At 29.3% G+C, this 16,928-nt stretch overlaps 2 protein-coding genes across 2 annotated transcripts; both read right to left on the bottom strand.

The window, feature by feature from the left end:
* Positions 1-2,356: 2,356 nt before the first annotated feature.
* LOC109788513 (dnaJ protein homolog ANJ1) lies at positions 2,357-4,888 on the bottom strand. The gene is made up of 6 exons (XM_020347256.3): positions 4,615-4,888; positions 4,262-4,433; positions 4,032-4,170; positions 3,293-3,569; positions 3,004-3,202; positions 2,357-2,895 (listed from the first exon to the last, which is right to left on the bottom strand). The coding sequence occupies exons 1-6, from the start codon at positions 4,762-4,764 to the stop codon at positions 2,573-2,575; spliced, it is 1,260 nt and encodes a 419-aa protein (XP_020202845.1). The 5' UTR covers positions 4,765-4,888; the 3' UTR covers positions 2,357-2,572.
* Positions 4,889-14,344: 9,456 nt separating this feature from the next.
* LOC109788973 (dnaJ protein homolog) lies at positions 14,345-16,928 on the bottom strand. Its single transcript, XM_020347837.3, has 6 exons — positions 16,654-16,928; positions 16,354-16,525; positions 16,123-16,261; positions 15,392-15,668; positions 15,103-15,301; positions 14,345-14,996 (listed from the first exon to the last, which is right to left on the bottom strand). Exons 1-6 carry the CDS (start codon positions 16,801-16,803, stop codon positions 14,674-14,676), a joined length of 1,260 nt encoding a protein of 419 aa, XP_020203426.1. The 5' UTR covers positions 16,804-16,928; the 3' UTR covers positions 14,345-14,673.

The raw sequence follows: 16,928 nt of genomic DNA, 5'->3' as shown, positions 1-16,928 counted from the left end.
AAGTGGGGTAATGTATATAGATGTATGTTAGGGTGTTGAAGCTAAAAATGTTGTAGGCATTAAAACATGTTGATTGATCTAAGAATAGAGGAAAAAATGTTTGAAAGTTGAAGATCTCATATAGGAAATCTCGTTTTGGCACTCTAGGAGGTCAATTGTTGAAAACGCTCTTTGATTAGGTGTGAAACTCTTGGAGTGGATTTTGTTGAGTTTCCTTTAGGCCCTTAGTCAATGTAAAGTAAAGTATGAAGTTGAAGACTACCACGCTTAACTAATTATTAGAAAGGTTGTGTGGTTTTTTTTTATGATAATTGGTAAGCTAATTCTATAAATGACTTGGTAATGCATGTTAAAATCGTAATATGCATATGCTCAATTATACTAGTCCTAATGATGGAATAAGAATTTCTTAGTGTGAGTGGTAACACTCGAAAAATCAAATGAGAGATTGATATTCTATTTTAGTTATGGACCCAGTGACCGCACTAGGTGTGAAAGTGATCGAGTTGATTTAATAGAATCAAACCACATAGACTACTTAAGTGTATTAGGAGATCTTCGTGGATGAATGTGTGATAACGCATTAATTAAAGTGTATACATATGATTTGTTGTTGATTGATTTGTTCATATGCATTTGTTGAATCTCTTATTGTATGATATTTACTTGGTGAAGGTTTGACGGCTTGATTTGTAACTTTCAAACTGGTTGTTGTTTTAAAAATTGTTGTATGATGTGAATCTTGTATTGTTGGTTTCAAGGTTCACATGTGGGTGAGTAATATATGTATATTTTATTTTGATTCTTTTGAAATCTAGTTTACTCTTGCTTGTTTTCATGTATTGTGGACAATGATAATTATACTTGGTACGAGAACAAAACAATGATAGATTTTAACAAACCATAGTGGGGTCATTAAGTAAATGATGGTACTTTTAAATTTTGTGCTACCTCTAGTTTAATTTGTGTTTAACCGACACTTAGATCATATATTTGACTCTTAGTGAATAATTATACTTATATTTTTTAAATTTGTATAGTTGTAATACATACTTAGATATTTGTGAATATATGACTTTAGTAATAAATTTTTTGTTGTTAACGGGTGATTTCATGAAATATAATAATCATGACATATCGTTATATATCTAATTTCTTTTTAATCTTTATACTTATCTTTTCTCGATCTTTTTTAATCTTATACTTTAACATAAACTATTTTAATCTCTATATTTATAATTTCTTTTCTTTTAGATCTTATCATTGATTTTTTTTTGTAACCATGTCTATTTTATATTGATGTTGTATAAATCTTTAATTTTATAAATAAAAAATGTTTCAATAATATATGCAGCAAATAAAAATATAAATGAAACATAATATCGAAAAATTCAACCAAAATAAATTTAATATCAGCACATAAAATTGAATTGAATTATTATTTTTATCACAATCAAATAATTAAATTAATAATAATTATTTATATATAATATCATACACATAAAATTGAATTGAATTATTGTTTTTATCACAATCATTATCACAACCAAATAATTAAATTAATACTAGTTATTTATATATTAAGAGGGGGCGGGGGGAACCAATTTTGTTGAGTATAATTAGGTGCAGAAGTTGTATTACACATTTATAATTAAATGACTTTTTTCACTGTTTTCATAATTTTTTTTATCTTGTATTTATAAATAATCTCATCTGATAAATTTTAAATTAAGTTATTTATTCAACTCTGAACACCACCTAGCCTGAGATATTGAGTTATTAATGCAATTATAATAACTAGAAACAGATTAATGCGGCTGGATTACAAGTTATTATTTAGTACAAAATTTGACGAACCAATATTTAAAGCATACATAACAACACAGCCAAATCGAGCTCAATAATCAGAGTTAGTTCCCTTTATTCAGTATGGTTAATTGATTAGGAAGACTATATATCATTCACAGAATGAATAGTTCGTAGTTCAACTTGTAAATATCATGTAAATCATTTTAAAATTAGTTTGAATTTAAAATCTTGTGATGAAGTTAAAAGCTGATAATTATTTTAAAAAAAAAACCATGAAGTCCATCCAAGTTTGGAAGGAAGCTTACAAATATTACAATTCGCTACAAATATTAATAACCATATGAAGACAAGCCAGCATTTATATTTTATATTGATTTTCAGGTTATTTCTATGATTTATTTCTTTTAGAAAGCTTTTAAATTTCTTGGGGGCAATACTACTTGTTTTTAGCTGAAAGCAACATATTAGATGGAAGATTATTTGGATATCCTCTTCTAATCTTAACAAGTTTAATTGGCAAACAGACACACAAGAAAACGCAATAAAATTGAGATAGCAAAATAGAGATGTTTAAAATAATTATAAAAAAAAACAAAACAAAAAAAACTAAAGTATATAGGATGTCAGATTCGAAAATAAAATGCAATACACCGTTCACCCACCAAAAGTTACTCGTCTTTTAGTCCACACTAGATTTATGGAACACCACATTATCATGTTCATCATCAACTCCTGATTCTAATACTCCCACAGAAATGAGTGATTACTGCTGAGCGCACTGTACCCTCTGTGCACCACCAGGCATATCATCATCCTCGTCATAGGCCTCCTGAGCTGCTTGCTGCTGCTTCCTCCTAGTCTCCTCCTCCATATTCACATCATGTAGTGTTGTCTCCTCACACTCGTCCAGCTCCATGTCTGTCAACTGCGAAGAAGGCTTTGGTGGCAGAACGGCTTCCAAGGCCTTAACCTGATCAGCATTCAGAAAATCAGGGAATTCCACAGTGAAGTGGATGTACAGCTTCCCCTTCATAAATGGTCTCTGGTACATGGGCATCCCCTCATCATTGATAGCCTTGTATGCATCTGCATGTATAACCACCGAAAGATACAATTTTCTTAGCATATATAAAATTACCAATTTAATAGCATTACAAATTCAAACACAGAAAGAGATGTGGACCATTTACATACCAGGCTTGACAACTTCCCCGGGATTTGACTTTATAAGAAGTTGACGACCATCCAAGTGAGTCAGCACAAATTGGAAGCCACATAAGGCCTCAGTGAGGGACAAGGTGTGCTCCACAAAAAGGTCTTCAGACTTTCTTCTGAATTTGGGGTGTTCTTTCTGCTGAAGCACAAAGACTATATCCCCAGTAATTGTGTCCGGCTGCATAACAAAAACAACTATGAGTCATTATAAATTCAGTAATCAACTTGATGTCAGCAACAATAATACTCCCATATCATATCAGCATACCGCTTCATCAGCTTCACCAGGGAATGTAATCTTCTGCCCGTTCTGCATTCCCTTCTCCACATGAACCTCAAGAACTTTCTTCTCCTGCACAACCTTCTCTCCCTTGCACTGTGGGCAGCGGTCTCTATCATTGATAGTTTCTCCAGTACCCTTACATTCATTGCAAGCATGCTGCATCTGCTGAATCATGGACGGACCGAGATGTCTAATAGAAACCTTCATACCAGTTCCTTGACAACCAGCACACTTCATCGAAGCACCAGACTTAGAACCCTTGCTGAGAACAATTCAAAAACAACTCATGTAAGAAATCCCACGCCTGATACGGGCAAAAATTAAATAATCATTAAAATCTAGCCAATGTTCCAATCAATCAATATCACACTTTTATTCCCAAAAAAGCAATTATCCATTAAAATCAAAAACCAAACACTCAGCATACCAAACAACAATAAAAATTGGTCTTAGTAGGATAATTTTATAATTAATCAAAATCATACTAGAGCTCAATTTCTATACACTATAGAAACAAAGACTATGAACAAGTCAATAATCATTATTAATATGACTTCAAAAATAATATTACAAAAGTAAAAAAAAAATTGACATGCACGGTGGGTATAAAAGCCCTTTATACATTCAGGACACAAAATAACTATTGCAAAGACTATGAGCAGCTCAAGACATAAATTACTTATTAATCATTAATCAGAATGAAACAAAATCTGAATATACCCACCCACTGCACTTGGAGCATATGACATTTCTGGAAAGGGAGAGCTTCTTAGAAGTCCCGAGGTAAAGGTCCTCCAAAGAGACCTTGAGAGGGTGCACCACATCTTCTCCACGTCTCTGCCTCCTGCCTCGACTACTACCACCTGTTTTCACAGCCACCGATTCAGCCCAAACAAACAACACAAACAATAATCAATTAATCACAGTAATCAATCATCATATATATAATCAAACCTGATCCAAATGGACTTCCACCACCAAAGAAGGATGAAAAGATGTCAAACGGATCATGGCCACCACCACCACCACCCATTCCTTCCTTAAGCGCATCCTCACCATACTGATCATATATCTCACGCTTCTCAGGGTCACTCAGAACCTCATAAGCTTGAGCCAGCTCCTTAAACTACACCACACAGAACCCACCATAAGTCTCAACTAAACTCAGCATAATAAAACACAGTACAACTACCACAAAAACTAACCCTAGGTCAACCAACAAACCGTCAATTCAACATTCAACCCTAATTCGATGAACAAAACCCTAATTGAATGAAAACCAAAATTACAGAGAATTAGGAAGGTACCTTCTCGGGATCACCACCCTTGTCGGGGTGGTTCTTAATGGCAGCTTTCTTGTAAGCCTTCTTCAAATCATCCTGCGAGGCGTTCTTGGCGACGCCAAGGATTTCATAGTACCTCGTGTTATCGCTCTTCTTCGGTGCCCTCCCGAACATTTTTAACCCAAAAGATCGAAATTACAAACCCTAATTTCAGAGAGCAAAGAACGATTGCGAAGAGAAGACTCCAGATCCCAAAAACCAACGAGAGAAGAAGTAACACCCTAGTCCATGGATGTTCCAGGCGCGTATATTTATATTTACATTCTCCTTTATTTTTATTTTTTTTGTGAGATTGAGTAAGGATTGAACCAACGGTTGAGATGGGCCTGGGGCCCATGCAAGAAGGATCTAGAATTTTTGTTGGCGTGTTTGGGTGAAGTTGGAAGTAAAACGGTGGTGAACGCGGAATTTTGTTCTAGATCCTTCCTGATATGTTCTAGGTAATGCGAGAGTTTCCTTTACTGATTTTTTTTTGTTTTTTCTATTTTTTCATGTATTGAAATTTAAAAATAAATAAATAAATAATTCTCTCTTTTGGTCCACTCAATTTTGGGTTCTCAAATGACGGCCACAAGGGTATATCATACCCTTGACTCCACTTGTCTTTGATGGATTTTTTGAAAGAAAAAAAATAGTAATAAATCAATTTAAATAATTGATAGTAATATATATATATATAATAAGATATAAAAATTAGAATTAATGTATAATATATTTTTATAAATTTAAAATTTTTAAAATTTATATTTGGTATATTATTTATTATTAAAGCAAAGAAATTTTGAAGAAAAAAAAATCCTTCCATTCTGTATGTATTTTCACTAAAAATAAAGTTTGTCCTACAATACAATAATGTTATGCACGTAAATGACCAATCGTTCAGTAAATAACTTAAATTTTAACTTTATAAATATATTATTTTTTTTATGAATTATACATATACACGTTAGCCTATATATATTGAGTAAAGTATATTTATCATGTTCTGTAATTATATATATATATATATATATATATATAATTAAAATTACTTTTAAGAAATTAAAACAAAGTATGTTTAATATAATTTTGCAATTTATATTTTAATTTATAATATATAGAACATATTTTTCTTATTAAAAAATTACATTTTTTGATAAATTTTTAAATTAATGTATTATTATAATCCATGCTTAGGTAATATAATATTGACTGATCAATGATAAATTATAATAATATACTGATTTAAAATTTATAAGAAAATGTAGTTTTTTAATAAGAAAATATATGTTATATAAGTTATAATTTATATTTATGATAAATAATTTATAATAACATGATTTTTTAATTGAAAATTTATTTTAAAATATTAATATATAATTTATAAATAAGTATATTAAATAAAAATTAAATTAAATATAATATTAAAAAATTCTGTAAATTCTCAAAAAAAAATTAAAAATATTCTTATGCAAAATAATATATTATATTTAATATATAAAAGATCCATTTATCATGATTCACATAATAAAAAAAATGGCTAATCCAACATACATATGATTGAAATAAGTTATAAGAAGATATTCTTCACGAAATATGTTTAATATACTTTTAAATGGTTATATTTTTACTTAAAAAAATTCTTCAAAAATTATGTTTTTCAGGTTTATAAACTTATCATTAATTATCTTATATTTTATTTTATGATATAATTATTAATATTTAAATGTAATTTTAAAATTTATATCTTAATTTTTATATATAAAATATTTTCCTTATTAAAAAGCTACAATTTTTAATAAATTTTTAAACCAAAATATTATTATAATCAATCACGATTTATGCAATAATATTTTTAAGAAGTATTCTTCAATCTGAGCATTTTAAGAATTTTTTTAACTTAATATTAAATTCAAATTTTTTATTTATCACATTGGTTTAAGAACTATATTCTTAAAATATATTATCAATAATTAAAAATAATTTTGTGACATAATATAAATTATTTATCATAAATTTAAAATATAATTTATATTTTAAAAATATATATTTATATAAATTTTAAATATAACTTATATATTCAAGTATAGTAATTATTTATATATATAATTAGTATTTTCACTTATGCAATATACAAACTAAATATTTATTATATAATTAAAATTTTATAATAAATTATATTTATAAATAAATATTATATTTAAATATATAAATTATATTTAAATTTTATATAAATAGATTTTTTAAAATATATAAATTATATTTTTAGATTTATAATAAATAATTTATATTATAGTATAATATTATTTTTATTGTTTAATAAATTATTTTTAAAATATTAAAATTTAATTCATAATTTTTTTTATAATCAAATTTAATTCATAATAACTATGAAAAATAAAAATCAAATTAGACAAAATATAATGACCTGCCATGATCCCCACATTATACGACATATCTACTAACAATGAAACATCTCCTAACTTAGAGTTATATGCCTACAGATACAAGAATATGTATTATATCACATCATATAAAGATAAAATAATCACATAAATATGTGTAATATAAGTACAAAAATCTTGTAAATGTAAATTATATAACATAAGTTGATGGTCAAGCAACTCATACCATCTATACAAGAACCACTCCAAACAGGTAGTCATCGAAAAAGACATCACTAGTACAAAAATTACTTTTAAAATCGGGATTTTAAAATTGGTTAAAAAGTAGTCAATTTTAAAAGTGACGCGGTGGCAATTTTGTAAATAATTACACTAATTTTTAAATCGGCTAACTTTTAACTGATTTTAAAAGGTCTCTACGCTACTTTTAAAATCGGTCATTTAAGAACCGATTTTGTATTTAGTATACAAAATCGGTTCTTAAATAACCGATTTTAAAAATGTGAACGAGAATTAGTCTCTCCGCTCCATTCCTTCCCTCCATTTTAAAAATCATTTTTGTATACTTTCCCTCCATTTTAAAATTCGTTTTTGTATACTTTCCTTCCATTCCTTTCTTTAGTCTCTCTCGCACTCTCATCTAAAGTCTCTAGCTTCTCATTTTCTTTGCAAGACTACTATATCAAGATAACATTCTCATTTTCTTCTCATCTCTCTAGTTTCGTTGTTTATTCTGGGTAAATTTGCAAGCAGAACGGCCTATACTGCAAGCAGAACGGCCTGTTCTGCTTCTGGATTGGAATTTGTATGTATGTGTTATATATTATTGTTTTGTTATTAATTTGTGATATAATTAATGCCTTAGTAATTTAGTGTTTAAAAAATTTAGGTGCTTTATGTTATTTTTATAAATTAATATGATGTTAAATTTATGCACGCATTGAGTGAACCTTAGTTTCCCATTTGAAATTTAATACAAATGATTAAAATAGTGAGATTAATATTCATGGTTTATGTTTTTTTTTATGAAGAACAAAAGTTATGAACAATATATCTATATGCATTTGTTCGATGCACAAACCTCCTCCTACGAACTTTAAACAATTATTAGATAAGTAAGTTATTTAAAAAAAACTACTTTATTTTATTGATCATTACATTTCATTTCAAAATATAATAATGATGTCATTTTATCATCAGGGCTATGGAAGGATACCATATACTTAAAGGTTCAAAGTTGAAGAAAAAAATGTTTTGGGTCTTTCTTAAAGTAAGTTATTTTATTTTAGTAATGATATTTTTTCTAAGGTATTTTCTTTTGAATTACCATTACTACTAAAATTGATTTTTATATTCTTTTTGTAGTCTCATAAGCAAAAAGAAAATTACGAGTGCGGATACTATGTAATGAAGGCAATGCATACTATTGTTGATTCACAAATAGCATCTGGGTGGGCTGAAGTATGTTTTAGAATTTTGAAAATTTTTATTTTAAGTTTGCATTTTATCATATGTTTTATGAGTTACTTCTAATTGTTCTAAATTTTCTTAACAGATGTTTATAGATCGATCACCATTGTCGCTAGAAGATATAAACACCATTAAGGAGCAATGAGCTACATTTTTCATTGAAACATTGACTAGCTACGAATTAAGTTTATAGTTTTACTCATTTTGTAGTTTAGGATGCATAATAATTTGTAAGTTAATTAACTTATTATGTACATATTTATGCATTACATGTATTTTTAAAACATTTTGATTATATATATGGTTTACATTTACCAACTCTTGTCATTTGTATATAATTTGGTCTATTAAAAACATATGAATTGTCTGGTATATTATTAATTTGCAGGTTTTGTTCGGGGATCCTTCTAAAACAAGTTAATTATTTTAAAAAATTAACAACTTTTACATCGGTCATGCCATAACCAATTTTAAAACTTAGACTTTTAAAATCGGTTTATGCATGATCGATGTTAAAAGTCCAACTTTTTAAAATCGCCTCTTTTAAAACCGGTCAGAGAACTGATTTTAAAAGTCAAAAATGACCGATTTTAAAAGTGTTTTTTTCACTAGTGAATTCAACTCTAGCACCATTTAATGACCTCCACTATCTCTCACCTCAAGTTTATCCTTGTTCTCTTTTCATACCACGTATGACCATTGTAGTACAAGTCATATGAAAACATGTAAGGGTAAGCTAGAGTTTTAAAACTTCAAGACATATATAACATGCAACATAAAACATCAACAATTTTAATATATCATATCTTCATCACATACTCAACACTATCAACATGTATCATTACAATACAACCAAGATTTATCGGCATAAATAACTCAATCTACTATAATATAATGTCAACTCAACATCATAATGTTAATAACTCAAATTTGTTCATTTCAGCAACACAGTATTTTCAACACAACAACTACATATATTGTCACACATTTCAATTAAGAGATCTCCTACAATACAAGGTGAACAGTTTAAGTGGCTTGAGAGTGATTGTATGATTGTTTGGAATAAGTATGAAACATTGATACATAAAAGAGAGTGTTCAAGAAATGAATTAAACTTGGAGTAGTTTGAAAGGTTAAATTTATGAGAAGCAAAACTTCTCTGGAATAATCGATTATTTTAAAATATAACGATTATTTTAAGTGAGCCCATAATAATAATCGATTATTTGGGCAATAATCGATTATTTGGGAAGAAGAATATGAAGAGCCTCTGGAATAATTGATTATCTAGGGAAATAATCGATTATCTGGGCAAAGTTGAGAAAAACAACCCTCTGGAATAATCGATTATTCTAAAAATAATCGATTATTTAGTGAGTCATTCTTTTCTAACAGAACCAACAACACATCTTGATCTTTTTGGCTTGCTAGATCAACAACAAATTGGATATCAATCCACAACACAATAACTTGGTTTCTCGAATATCATCACTTAAATAAGGAAGTTCAATATTACTATTAGGGCAGAACAACTGTGTATAAGTCTAACACGACATTAACTAGCTTAACTAAGTCTCCAATGGGATTAACCCACCTACTACCCTCCAAATACTACGCTATTTCGATACTCGGTTAGGAACTAAGTTTTAAACTTTATTTTTTACTTGATTGGTCACTTATAATCAGTATAACTCGACTTGACCCTTATACTGTGATTGCTTTATACACGTGTACCTTGACCTTGCCCACATGCAATACCAACTAAGTCTTTAAAGATATTCAACACAACTATCCACTTTAAGGGTCAACTTTCCAATAAAGGTCTTCAACATATTTAAGCTCTTTGAGCAACATAACATAATATTCACACAATGAGATATGTAACTTTCAAAAACATCTCCTTTAGTTATAGGTTAGTCATCACAACTCAACAAGAAAACAACAAATTCTCACATATTCAACATAGTTGCACAATCAACACACAACTTTACAACTCATTACACACATATTAATATCTCAATCACCATCTATCTCAAAACATCATCATATATATAGAATAAACAAGTCTTAACAACTTTTAAGCATGTAATATATATATATATATATATATATATATATATATATATATATATATATATGTATGTATGTATGTATGTATATGTGTGTGTGTATGTATGTATATGTGTGTGTGTATGAGAAAGAGAGGGAGAGAGAAAGGATTTATTTATTTTAGGATTAAGTCTAAACTTACTCTGTTTAATAACTTATGTTCTACATCAAACTTTAACAATCTAATTGTTGGATTTAAAACTCTTAATGCATAGATCAAATTTGCAAGTCTTTAAATAACTTGAAAATTATTTGATACTTTGTTTTATCAATTCAAATTGACATATATTTATAAAATTATTTTATACATTGATTTGAATTAATGAAGTTAAGTATCAAATGATCTTCGAATATTTTTAAAATTTGCAAACTTGATCTATACATTAAGAAATTTAAATCTAATGGTTAGATTGTTAAAGTTTGATATAAAATATAAGTTATTGAACGGAATACGTCTAGGTAGACTTAATCATAAAGTAATCTAATGTGTGTGTGTGTGTATTTATCTCATATTCAACAATTCATCACATACATCAATATGTTTTCATTCTACAAATAATGTCCAACATTATAATGTTAAAAGACGATATTGGAACCCTTGAATTTAGGGTTTTAATGCTAACAAACAAACAAAAATTAGAAGATAAAATGTCTTCAAAAGCGTTTTCGAAAATATATTTGAAAATACTCATCAGACGAAGTGTAAGATCATCTGTAAGATGATGTTAATCAGATGAAGCAAACAATCTATCTCATATACATTAAATGCTTATTATTTATTGAGTATAATGATAAAATTTTCTTGAATATTTCATTCCTTAACAGATCAAACTAAAAGATTATCTTAGAACTCACAAATTTATTAAAGAAAATAAGATTATACTTTTCGTCAGGACTAAGGATAACGACCCCTAAAATCACAAATTAAGTTAGATAAAGTCACTATATAAGATTCTTGAAATATTTTGTAAGTGTGTTCAAGCTTTAAAAAGGTTTTTGTATTATTTCCATCAAAAGTGATTATGGGACAGAGTTTGAAATTTATAATTTCAAAAATTTTTGTGAAAAATATGGTATCTTTCATAACTTCTTTTCATCGAGAACGTCTCAACAAAATGAGATAGTTGAAAAAAAGAACCAAACCTTATAAGAAATGACAAGAACAATTTTTTTGTGAAAACAATTTGCCAAAAACATTTTTGGGCAGAAGTAGTGAACACAACATTTTGCATTCAAAATAATATATTAATAAGACCATTATTAAACAAGACTCCCTATGGGTAGAGGAAGAAAACCCAACATATCATACTTCCATCCTTGTAGATGTGAATGTTATATCCTAAACACTAAGACTGTGCAAGTTTGATTCTAAAGTGGACAAAGATATCTTCCTTGGATTCTAGTATTTCAAAGGCCTATAGAGTTTACAACTTTAGAACCTTTGTGGTAGAAGAATTTATCTATATAAGGTTTAATGATGCATTGATGAATGATAGAAAACCATCAAATCTAGAAGAGGACCTTGCAAATTTGCAGATTAAAGTAGATTAGACGAATGAACCAAATGCTACAAAATAGATTATGGATTCTCCTGAAGGAAAGATCAATCAACTAGACCTCATAAGAGACTGGAAGTTTGTCAACTATCATCCTCAAGATTAGATCTTAGGTGATAAGATTGAAAGCATCGATCAGGCTAAAAAATAATGCCTCGTGTTCTCTAGTTTCTGAAATAGAACCTAAGAACACAGACAAAGCACTGGGAGACAATGACTAGATCATTGTCACGAAGGAAAAGCTCCATCAATTCGAAAGTAATGACTTATGGACCTTGGTACTAAAGCCTAAACACTAAAGCATGATTAGAACCAGATGGGTGTTCAAAAATAAATTAACTGAATAAGGTAAAGTGGTAAGGAATAAAGATAGATTAGTAGCACAAGATTACAATCAATAAGAAGGTATTGATTTCATTGAAACCTTCACTCCTTTTAATAGGCTCAAAATTATTATGATTATTTTAGTTTTTACAGCTCATAAAAATATAAAGTTATTTTAAATGGATGTAAAGAACACATTTTTAAATAGAATAATTGAGTTTATAATACATTTTCAAATGTATTATATTAATTATATATTAATTTATGTGACTTCACACGTTTATAATTTAGTTGTCCTGTTATTATTATATTGATTATAATTTTTTGGAACTTTCTTAAAACACGAGTTTTATTAAAATTTATGCATATAAGTATATATGACACAAATAATTTTTTTTAAGTTTAATTATATTTTTAGTTCTCTAAATTTAGGGTATAAATATTTTTTGTTTCCAAATTTAAAACTCATGTTTTTAGTCTTCAAAATATCAAAAGTTATTATTTTGTTCCTTCAAATTTAATATTTTTTTTGAATTTTTGTAATTTTAAAAATATATTATTTTAATCATTAATATTATAAATAATAATGGAAAATTGAGAGCGACAAAAATAATATGTTTTTTTTACTAAAAACACAAATTTTAAATTAAAAGACTAAAATAATATTTTTGTAGTTATAGGACTAAAAATATAAATTTTAAATTTAAAGACAAAAACTATATGCTCAATTTGAAAGATTAAAAATATGTGTAAACTTTTTTAAAAATAATATAATAAAGATTAAGTGATGCATTTCAATAAGTTATATACTGGTTTGATCTCCAACTCAAATTTAATGACTGGCATAATTTTTAAAACATTACATTTATGACCAATTTAACAAACTTTAATTATTTTTAAAATTATAATCATCAAAATTTATAATTTTCATAAATCATAATTCCAAATATGAAAACATTTTCAATCATTCTTAAAAATTATAATTATCAAAATTTATAATTATCATAAATCATAATTCCAAACAGGAAAAAATTTCAATCATTCTTAAAATTATAATTATCAAAATTTATAATTTTCATAACTCATAATTCCGAACATAAAAACATTTTCTAATAAGCAACGCTTCTTTAATGCAAAATTACAAAATATTTTCTAATAAGCAACGCTTCTTTAATGCAAAATTACAAAATGATATTTGAATATATCCCAACATGTATAGTCTGTTTGGGATGATGGAAGAAAAAGGAGAGAGAAAAATTAAAATTTAAATAAAAGAAGAAAAATTATTTATACACAATCAACTTTTTTCTCTCTTTCTTTTCTTCTATCTCTTTTCAACCTCTTTTCTCTATTTTCTCTTTGACAAAATAAAATTATATATATATTCTTTCCTTTCTACATTCTTTCAACCGACCAAACATAAGAGTTAAGTAAAATAAATCATACATGACAATCAATTTTTCAGTTAGTCAAATTTTTGTATTTGTAAAATTTTGAATAAAAACAAATTTTGAACAGAACATTAACGGAAGAAAACTCTTAAAAACTAAAAATAAAAATGGACAAAACTAGAAAATCTACAACTAATACTTAATTTATTAAAAGACTAAAAATATATTTAATACTATATTTTATAGTACTCTTCCAGTAATTTTCATGATTTGTATCTATTGAAGGCTTTCAAATTTCTCTCGACAAAACACAGTTATTTAAGTCATTTACTTCTCACTGAAAAACTACTAATTTGGTAGGTGAAGTTTAGGATATCCTATTCTCACCTCTCACAAATTTCGGCAAACAAATTAACACGTGCAAACAAAATTGAGATATCTAAAACAGACGCTTAAAATATTAAACAAAAAAAAGTGAATACTATACTATTTAAATGTCACTGCAACTCGCTACTAATCTTTAATCAAAAATCACTCGTACTCCTTTATCAGGAGTACATATTCCCAACTTGGACATACATTCAAAACCGAAAGATGTATTTTACTCCTATAAATGTTGACTCGGACCGATAGAAAGGAGTTATTTCTCCTTATTAGAGCATTAAAAACAAAAGAATTAAGGATGTCAAAACGCAAACTATCCTTTCAACAATGACATGCAAGAAATATCTTGTTCACATCATCTTGATCATCAATAACCCTTGATTCTAGTTCCGCAGAAACGAGTGATTACTGCTGGGCGCACTGTACCCTCTGTGCACCACCAGGCATCTCATCATCCTCATCATACGCCTCCTGAGCTGCCTGCTGCTGCTTCCTCCTAGTCTCCTCCTCCATATTCACATCATGTAGTGTTGTCTCCTCACACTCGTCCAGCTCCATGTCTGTCAACTGCGAAGAAGGCTTTGGTGGCAGAACGGCTTCCAAGGCCTTAACCTGATCAGCATTCAGAAAATCAGGGAATTCCACAGTGAAATGGATGTACAGCTTCCCCTTCATAAACGGTCTCTGATACATCGGCATTCCCTCATCATTGATAGCCTTGTATGCATCTGCATGTATAACAACCGATAGATACAATTTTCTCAGCATATATTAAAATTACCAATTTAATCACATTACAAATTCAAACACAGAGATGTGGACCATTTTACACACCAGGCTTGACAACTTCCCCAGGATTTGACTTTATAAGAAGTTGACGACCATCCAAGTGAGTCAGCACAAATTGGAAGCCACATAAGGCCTCAGTGAGGGACAACGTGTGCTCCACAAAAAGGTCTTCAGACTTTCTTCTGAATTTGGGATGTTCTTTCTGCTGAAGCACAAAGACTATATCCCCAGTAATTGTGTCCGGCTGCAAAACAAAAAAAAAAACCTAATGAGTCATTATAAATTCAGTAATCAACTTGATGTCAACAACAATACTACTCCCATATCAGCATACCGCTTCATCAGCTTCACCAGGGAATGTAATCTTCTGCCCGTTCTGCATTCCCTTCTCCACATGAACCTCAAGAACTTTCTTCTCCTGCACAACCTTCTCTCCCTTGCACTGTGGGCAGCGGTCTCTATCATTGATAGTTTCTCCAGTACCCTTACATTCATTGCAAGCATGCTGCATCTGCTGAATCATGGACGGACCGAGATGTCTGATAGAAACCTTCATACCAGTTCCTTGACAACCAGCACACTTCATTGAAGCCCCAGATTTGGAACCCTTGCTGTGAACAATTCACAAACAATTAACATAAGAAATCCCATGCATGAAACAAGCAACAATTACAACAACAACAAAAACAATCTAAGCTGTGATCCAATTAATCAGTATCATACTTTAAAACCCAACATTTTCCACTTAAATGAAAAATCATACACTAACATGCCCAAAAACAACAAAAACTAGTATTAGTAAGCCTATTTTTTAATTAATCAATATCACACTTCAGTTAATTTCTATACACTGTCAATGCAAAGCCTATCAACGTCAAAAATCATTGTTAATGACTTTTAAAATAATAATAATTATTATTATTCTTTTATTGATTATAAAAACCCTTTACACTGTCAGGCATAAACTATTTACTCTACTTCTAATAAACCCAAGTGAAGCAAATTTTCACTAGAAATTACTAATCAACAACCAATCAGAACCAAACAAACACTAAATACACCCACCCACTGCACTTGGAGCATATGACATTTCTGGAAAGGGAGAGCTTCTTAGAAATTCCAAGGTAAAGATCCTCCAAAGAGACCTTGAGAGGGTGAACCACATCTTCTCCACGTCTCTGCCTCCTACCTCGACTAGGACCACCTGTTCACAAACCCACACAATTCCTTCAGCAAAAGAAATAATTAAATTGATCAATCAAAGCAAACAACCATTGATCATATAAATAACCAAACCTGCTCCAAACGGGCTTCCACCACCAAAGAAGGACGAAAAGATGTCAAACGGATCATGGCCACCACCACCACCACCCATTCCTTCCTTAAGCGCATCCTCACCATACTGATCATATATCTCACGCTTCTCAGGGTCACACAGAACCTCGTAAGCTTGAGCCAGCTCCTTAAACTACACCTCACAAAACACAACATAAGCCTTGCCTAACCTCAGAATTTCAAAAAACCCTAGGTAATCAAAAAACCGCTAATTCCATAAACAAAACCACAGCCGAACGAAAAACGAAGTTAGGAAGGTACCTTCTCGGGATCACCGCCCTTGTCAGGGTGGTTCTTAATGGCGGCTTTCTTGTAAGCCTTCTTCAAATCATCCTGCGATGCGTTCTTGTTGACGCCGAGGATTTCGTAGTACCTCGTGTTATCGCTCTTCTTGGGTGCCCTCCCGAACATGTTTAACCTAATGAACCCTAATTTCAGGAAGCGAAGAACGACGCAATGTGAAGACTCTTAGATCCGAAAGATGCAACGCAAGAAGAAGAAGAAGAAACACCCCACCCTAGCCAAACAACATTACA

This window comes from Cajanus cajan, chromosome 8, assembly GCF_000230855.2.
Source record: "Cajanus cajan strain Asha chromosome 8, NIPB_CcT2T_4, whole genome shotgun sequence".
NCBI classification, from domain to species: domain Eukaryota; kingdom Viridiplantae; phylum Streptophyta; class Magnoliopsida; order Fabales; family Fabaceae; genus Cajanus; species Cajanus cajan.
The sequence above is the reverse complement of the archived record's forward strand: the minus strand, read 5'-3'. Positions and strand labels throughout refer to the sequence as shown.

Coding starts and splice junctions, on each gene's coding strand:
- LOC109788513 (XM_020347256.3), bottom strand. CDS start 4,764: ATGTTCGGGAGGGCACCGAAGAAGAGCGATAACACGAGGTACTATGAA. Junction 4,171..4,261: donor TGGAAGTCCATTTGGATCAG/GTTTGATTATAT, acceptor CTGTGAAAACAG/GTGGTAGTAGTCGAGGCAGG. Junction 3,570..4,031: donor ATATGCTCCAAGTGCAGTGG/GTGGGTATATTC, acceptor AATTGTTCTCAG/CAAGGGTTCTAAGTCTGGTG.
- LOC109788973 (XM_020347837.3), bottom strand. CDS start 16,803: ATGTTCGGGAGGGCACCCAAGAAGAGCGATAACACGAGGTACTACGAA. Junction 16,262..16,353: donor TGGAAGCCCGTTTGGAGCAG/GTTTGGTTATTT, acceptor GTTTGTGAACAG/GTGGTCCTAGTCGAGGTAGG. Junction 15,302..15,391: donor CTGGTGAAGCTGATGAAGCG/GTATGCTGATAT, acceptor TTTGTTTTGCAG/CCGGACACAATTACTGGGGA.